The sequence below is a fragment of the Ipomoea triloba genome, chromosome 13 (genome assembly GCF_003576645.1).
Source record: "Ipomoea triloba cultivar NCNSP0323 chromosome 13, ASM357664v1".
In the NCBI taxonomy this organism is placed as follows: Eukaryota; Viridiplantae; Streptophyta; class Magnoliopsida; order Solanales; family Convolvulaceae; genus Ipomoea; species Ipomoea triloba.
In genome coordinates, this window is record NC_044928.1 from 1,784,483 (window position 1) to 1,792,382 (window position 7,900).

General features: G+C 34.8%; 1 protein-coding gene across 1 annotated transcript; it reads right to left on the bottom strand.

Annotated features, from left to right (window-relative positions):
* Positions 1-1,548: 1,548 nt before the first annotated feature.
* On the bottom strand, positions 1,549-7,146 carry LOC116003018 (putative late blight resistance protein homolog R1A-4). The gene is made up of 7 exons (XM_031243202.1): positions 5,695-7,146; positions 4,403-5,656; positions 4,182-4,279; positions 3,844-4,053; positions 3,687-3,767; positions 2,704-2,786; positions 1,549-2,168 (listed from the first exon to the last, which is right to left on the bottom strand). The coding sequence occupies exons 1-3, from the start codon at positions 7,072-7,074 to the stop codon at positions 4,199-4,201; spliced, it is 2,715 nt and encodes a 904-aa protein (XP_031099062.1). The 5' UTR covers positions 7,075-7,146; the 3' UTR covers positions 1,549-2,168; positions 2,704-2,786; positions 3,687-3,767; positions 3,844-4,053; positions 4,182-4,198.
* Positions 7,147-7,900: the final 754 nt, after the last annotated feature.

Genomic DNA, 7,900 nt, shown 5'->3' on the forward strand with positions numbered 1-7,900 from the left:
ATTTTTTATTTTTCATGAAGTCCACAAAAAACTCTAAAAATGACTATTGAAGATGTTCTAAATCGTGATTCAAGATGAAAAATGAAGTAATTAATAAAAATAGCTTCACTGCCAATGAGTGCATGGAATCGGAAGGAAGAGGCTGACCTTCACATTATTTAATAATTTATACTATGAGTCCTTACAAATTTTACTCAATTATAATACTCTATGATGTGATTGGTTGATATTGGTGTTAGGAGGTTCACTTCACTCTTTTCCTCTACTTTATTAACTTTTAAACTAATGGTAATTTATTCAAGGAGATTAAAAACGAAGTAAAACTTATTGAAATATTTTGTCTATTTGTTTTTTTTAATATGAGAATTATATTCTTCTTTTATTTTTTAAGTGACAAGTAAAATGGTCAGTTACTATCAAAGGGTGTGCACCTCTCCGTCAGTAGCGGATAATTCTTCTCCTATATTTCCTATATAGAAGGAAGATAAAGTCAAGGTACAAAAAATGAAATATTTTAATTTGTTGAAGGAATTCTAGAAGGAAATAAAATTCTTAACAAGGATTCTACTAAATGGTCTTCTAGAAACTTATTGTATTGATCTAATAGTGAATAATTTAGGTATGTATTTAAATTAATCACGTATTCTTTGATTAATATATATAGCTCAATTTGAAAATTTGTCTTCTTTGCTTATAAGGAGTTTTCATCATCATCTCCTCTTATAAGTCAAGATCTTCCCATGACTTCCAAGTTCTCAGTATTAAACCCCACATTATCGCTAGAGCGAAACTTAAGGTGATTCTTAGCATATTAATGTTTCTAGAAAAAGTATATAAATTAGCAAAATTATTCAACTTATCAATTTTATACATAGATGTCTTTATAACTACCTTTTATTAAAGGCTAAAACACAAACAATATTCTCTTCCTTTGACATTAATAATAACATTAAAATATGAGTTTGGAAGAGTGTTTGGATCAATAATTCTTCACATCACTATTTGACTTGAATTAAAGAAGGAAGAAATTGAAGGATGAACAAACCATCTAATCCTCCTATACACACGCTCAAAAGTCAACCAACAAAATAAGTTTAATTGATAGACTTTCAAGCTTCTAGTTGCACTTCTAATTTAATTGGTTTATGTTTGTTTTGTTGTGTGACATATTTTCTTTATTATGAGCTAGAAAGTTAGTGTGCATATTTTCTAGATTGTGGTGCGTTTTGTTCAAGTTACGAGCTCGATAACCCATCATATGGCATATGATCACTTTTGGTGACAGATTGTATTGGAAATGATATTGCCACGTGAACACATCCAGTACGTAAATTGTTAGCATTCAGTATATAAATTGTGTATTTTAGACCCTGGTCCACCTTGCAAGTTTGTACATAGTTTGCCCTGAAGTAACTTGTGACATATATTGCTAGTTTGTACATACCAGCAATTCCTAATCATAAACAAAAATTCAAGGCATGATACATAATTAGAAGGTTCAATAGTATAAAAATACATGCATATTGTATCTGTTCTATATAAATATTCTGCATATTAATTAGCATATGTGCCAATCTACAAAAGCATATTAAAACTCTGGAATATTTTTTTTTGGTACATAAGAAGCCCTCGTAGGAGAGCATTATCTAATTCTTAAAAAAGGCGTGCCATGAGCGTCAGCATTGAGAAGTCCGTTCAACTCGATCGGAGCATTATGCAGAGTTAGAGTGCCCGAAACTTGCTTAACTTTTTCACGAGATCCAAGCAATCCTTAATGAGGGATCCAATCGTTTCTTCCCGGCTAAGCCAAGAGAAGAGTCTTCCAAAAGATTAGTTTAATAGGTATGGGAGAACTTACGTTTGAGTACCACTCCACAGCCTCCATCACATTAGGATCGGAAGTCAGTTGACCGAGTAACAAGGGGAGAAAATCATCAAACAAGAAATCTAAGTTCTGTGTTGATGAAGATCAGTTGATGAGGTCATGAGGAACCAATTCATTAATTATCTGTACAAGGTAGCAACACCATTTCATTTTATTTCATTTGGGATGCAATGTAAATGCAGATACAAAGATACATGCAGCCTCACACACATATACCATCCAAGCCGTCGTCTATACACTCTTCTATATGTGATTCATCATATTCAGGCTCCTTGATTTTGATCTATGGAAAAAAAAAATAGTACAAAATGGAGAAAGCAAAATGAGATCTGATAAGAAAAAGATAGTAATAATTGAGAATGGATCTTATGATTTATTCATTTATTCTATGTGATTTTTTCCTAACAAAAATATTAATCATTTTCAATTTCGCTTCAACTAATTTCATAGAATTGTGCCAGTTTTTTCCTGTACTTTGCACCACTCTAACTGCATTGTAGTAAACCATTTACCACTACATACCATTTAAGTGGCCTGGTTAATTAGTTATTCCCTCAATTTTTACTAAAAGTGCTCTGTTAAAGTAAAATGGCTACATATCACCTACCTAAAGATAACTTCAAGATTTTGAATCCTTTCTTTAAAATCAAGATAACTGTAAAATCTTTGCTTTGGAGCCATGCAGGATGCATAAGATTTATTTATAGTCAAATCTAATAAGACAAGTTTTCAAAATTATACTTGATTAGCCTTGCAAATCAATAACAATCTGGCACAGACATAACAAAATACGAAAATTTCCAAGCAATTCTTCTTACCTCTACATCTCCAATCACTTGAGAGCACTAGCAGCTTCCCAGTTTAGAAACTTTCCAGCAAGGCATTCAATTAGCACGCCAATCTGCAAAAGCATATCAAAACAAAGAATGAATATAATGCAGCAAAACAGAGAAGAAACAGACATGTAAATGTCAAATATCATCATCTCCGTCGATCATATAACTAGACACCAGATGAGTCAACCTGCATGCATGCCACAACCACCAACATGATTTCTTTGAAAAACATCAACATTAGTTAACTTGAGCATACTGGCAAGGGTTTCACCAATGATGGTACATCATGTACAAATGACCGACGCGCATCGATCTCCTTTACAATGTTCGGTGAGGACAAACTGACCATAAGATAAACTGAACATTAATTTACACCCTTGCCAAATCGGTGGGGATCCACATTCATCTTAACAAAAGAAAGAAATTTCAGTATATTTTTCTCCAAGTTGCTGGAAAACCTTTTCAATTTTGCTTCGACAAATTTCATATATTCCTACCAATCTTTTCCTTTACTCCCTCACTACTCTGTTTTACAAGACAGATGATCATCATCACAAAATTAAACCTTTAACTGCATTGTAGTAAACCATTTACCAGTTTACCACTACCATTTAAGTGTTTAGTTAACCCCTAAAATTTTGCATTATAAAAGTGGAGTTGTTAGCAATCAAAGACGTGTGAGTTTTGGGAGATTATTTCATATTGTAATTGTAAAACGAGTGCTCAGTTAAAATAAAATGGTTACATAATACACATCACCTAAAGACTGACTTCAAGATTTTGAGCCCTTTCTTAAAACCAAGATCATTATCAAATCTTTTCTTTGAAGCCATACAAGATGCATTAGCTGGAGGTTATTTATAGCCAATTCTAATAGAAGTTTTCAAAATTATACTTAATTAGCCTTGCAAATCAAATATCAATCAGACGAGACAAAACAAAATAACCAAGCAATTCCTCTTTACCTCTGGAACTCCAATAGCTTGAGCACAACCAGCTTCCCAATTTAGAAATTTTTCTGCAACATATTCAATGACCACACCAATCTGCAAAAGCAGATCAAAACAAAGAATGAATATATTTGCAAAACAGAAAATAAACAGAGATGTAAAGTCATCTCACCATCTCATATAGGCACTAGATGAATAAACCTCCATGCCACAGCCACCAACATATACGATTCCTTTGAGAAACATCAACATTAGTTAACTCAAGCACACTGGCAACGGTTTCACGGATGACAGTACATCTTAAATGACCAACATGCATCTCCTTCACAAGGAACCCACAACTGACAAATATCTGGGATTAAGGAAATTTATCCTTAATGCCCTGCAAATGAGAAACATTTGTCTGTCAAAGAATATAAAATGCCTTTTTTGAAAAAGAAGACAGACAACTAGCCATGTTATAATATAACAAATAGTACGTAGGAATTAATTGGCAGATATGTATCATACCATTTTTCTAATAACAGTTAGCTCACTGTGATCTCGGCCAAGTAATCTTCTACTTGTGGATATTTTGATTCCTCATATTCAGACCCGTCGATTTTGATCTATGGAAAAATATTGGAAATGAAATGATATATAAAAAAAAAAAAAAAAAGAAATAGTAACAGCTTTTGTAAAGAATGTAAAAGAAAAAAAAATTATGAATACAGCATGATATAGCTTCTAACCTCAAACACTCTTCTTCGTATTGGATGCAGTCCTTCTAGAATCTGCTTGGCAGCAGCGACTACAGAAGGGCTGCACTGTTTCAACTCAATTGACTGCAGCTTGAAAATATGTGCAAAACTCTGAGGGATCTCTTCCAGGCAATAACAGAATCTTAGGCCTAAGTGCTGGAGATATGGAAAGGAATATTTATTAGCCTTCAACTGCTCCAGGCTTTTAGCTTCAAGAAGCAAGAATCCTAGCTGACGGAATCCTCCTTCTGATACTTCCCATACTTTTCCATGGAAGGAATTTTCTAGCTTGAGCACCTTAAGCTGGGGCAACATGCCAATTACTGTTAAATGCCTCTCAGAGAGATTAAGCCCACTCAACCTCAACTTCTCCAGTAGGAAAGGAAACATAGACCGATTTTGAAGGGTTACATTGCAGTCAATAGAAACTGAAATCGTTAACTTCTCAAGCCCTTCCAAATAGTCAAGATTATCCAAAATGATGGGATTACTGCAAGATCCGCAAGTGCAGTTGACCTCTAATTCATCTTTAAGGAAAATTTTCAGTGCTTTTAATTTCGGAAACTTGCTATACATTTCCTTTCGGCAATAGGTTGGACTCACCCAAGATAATGTTTGAAAACTCTTCTTATCAACGCTTGGAGGATCTACTGTATAGGAATTGCCAAGTTCAAGATGCCTCAACTGTGGTGACTCCCAAATTTTGGATGACAAATGGACAGTAGATGCTCCAGCTTGTGATTCATTACCGGACACAACAAGAGTCTGCAAATTACAGTTAATTGACACTATATAATCCAGACCTTCAAACCATTGTGCTACAGATATGTATCTCAAGAAAATGAAATCCCCAAAATGCATTTGCATTCTTCGGAAGAATGGAGGTGGAACAAAAGCTAAAACTCTTAACAGCTTGAGAGGTGCAGAAATTTCAGGATTTTCATGAAAGAAGAAAATGGAACGAGCCTTTATTGTATCAAACAACACATAATAGTCAAAACTATGTGTGTAAAAACTCAACCAACGGCATGAATTTGCAAATGCATTTAATGAAACTCCTGGAAATTGCATAGTATTTACTGCACATAAAATACCTCCTTTTTGAGCTTCTCCTACACAGAAAGTATGCATGCTACCATGCATCTTACAAGTCTTAATTTTGCCATTACTTAAGCTCCGGCTGCTAATTAAGACAAGACTTCTATCAACAAGCTCTTCTAAATACTCATAAGCTACATCTTCCAACTTTTTTTTTTATTTTTATTTTTGAAATAAACATCTACCAACTTTTTATGCTCCAATGGCTCAACAAATCCCTCAGCAACCCACAATCTAATAAGCGTTTTAACTGTGATTTCACTGCGTTTTGGGAAGACTCCAAAATATAGAAAGCAAGCATTGACATATTTTGGCAATTGATTGTATATGCGAGCAAGTACAGTACGATCTAGAGTTCCCACCAACTCTAATTCCTTTTCAATCTTCTTCCATTCTTGTTGTATGTTGTTGCATTTTGACAAACGCTTTGCAACTTCAACAATTAATTGTGGTAATCCTTCACATTTCTCCAAAACCTCACTCCTAATTTGTTCAAGTTTAGGTGCCATAGATTCTTTGGGAGAAAGGATATTGCAGAATAGATCCCAACTTTCCTTTGGATCCAGAAAAGCCATGTTATGCTTATAAAACTTTGTAAAATTATCCCTTTCCTGATTGAAGTGCGTCGTGGTTATTAATATGCGACTTCTGCCATCACAAGGAAAACAAAATTGGATATGTCGCCAAACTGAATTGTCCCATAAGTTATCCAAAACAATTAGATACCTCCGACTTTCTAAGCGTTGATATACTTTTTTATATACTTCATACGGTTCTCTTGAGTATAGATTAAAAGATGGCTCTATTCCCGAAAGTGACGACAAAAGATCCCATAGTGTTTGATCCACATCCTGGTATTCTTGAGGTAAAGTAATCCAAGCTCGTACCTGGAAATGCGATGCAACTGATGGATCATTGTAGATACTTGTGGCTAAACAAGTCTTTCCTATACCCATCATCCCAACAATTGAAATTACTCTTCGTCCAAAGAATCCAAATTCATATTCATATTCCTCGAGGAGGGAGTTGATTATCACTGTACGATCATAGTGACGCCCGACCATTATTCTGCCCTCAAGCTTAGGAAAGCACTGTGAGGATCCAGTCAACTTAACATTCTCAGGCCCGACCATCTTGACTTCATTGCTTGTGCTAATCGTCATCTTCAGCAACTCTGCTGCATTTTTTGCTGCTTCTCGCAAGGTTTGATGGAGCTCCTGAGAAGCTTTTTGTGGATGCCCTCCATCTTTGGCCAGAAGAAAGTTGCTGACTTGTATTTCAATGTTGTCTTCAGCTTTGAGCACAAAGTCTCTAATTTTGATTTCCAAATCTATGATTTCAGCACCATCACCACCACCTCGCTTGAATCCCTCTAGAAAGGCCTGCAAAGAACAAAGCTTTTTATGGAGCATTTTTACTTGACCATAAAGAGACACGCTTGGCTTCAACTTCAGCAGACAACACATCGACCCACTTTCATCTTCATCAAGAGATACCCTTGGGGTGGACTGCAAAAACTCAAGCTCAAGTGTTGACGTGAGAGAAGTTAAAGCAACAATGGCCATCTCTCTAGGTTAACTCACTCAAGCTCAACTATTTTTCTGTGTTTGTTTGAGAAGAGAAGAGAAAATGCCAGTACCAGAGTGGTGTTGGTGGGGGGTGGGGGGAGGGGGTGATTTTTTTTTTTTATTAGAGTAAATTGTCATTTTGGTACGTGGTTGTTCGGGTATTCTTAATTGCAATTCACGATTTCCAAAACTATTTAACTATTCAATTTTTAATAATTTTGATCACTCCGGTCAAATTGTCGGTCAAAACTCACTGAAAAATATTAATATGTAATATAATGAGAGTATTTTAGTTTTTTTACTTCTTTTTTCTTTCTTCCCGGCGAGTCCATCTTAGCTGCCATGTTCCCAATGACCAAAACTTCAATACAACCCTGGACAAAGTATTATTTTTGGGCGCAAGACAAACCCGGGTCATTTGGTTCGCGGAATCTTAGATTACCATAGGTAATAGGATTATATGCAGGAAGATAATGTGAGATTTTGGGAATGTAAGATTATCTGTGTTTGGTTAAAGTTGTAGGAATGTAATATTAACTTGTTTGGTTGAAGGTTATGTTTTAGGTTATATTACATCAATTACATTAATGCCCTCATAAAATTGAAAATTGTAAATTGCAATTCCCTCCAAATGATGAATTGCAATTCATGGGATATCCCCCATGAATTGCAATTCGGTGGAGAGGAGGAGCAATTGTGTTGGTGTAAGACAATTTTGCCCCTCCTCCCATACCCTTTGTCTTTTTTTTTTATTTAAAAAAATTATTATTATTATAATAATTATTATTAGTATACTTTATTATTATTATTATTATTGAAAGAA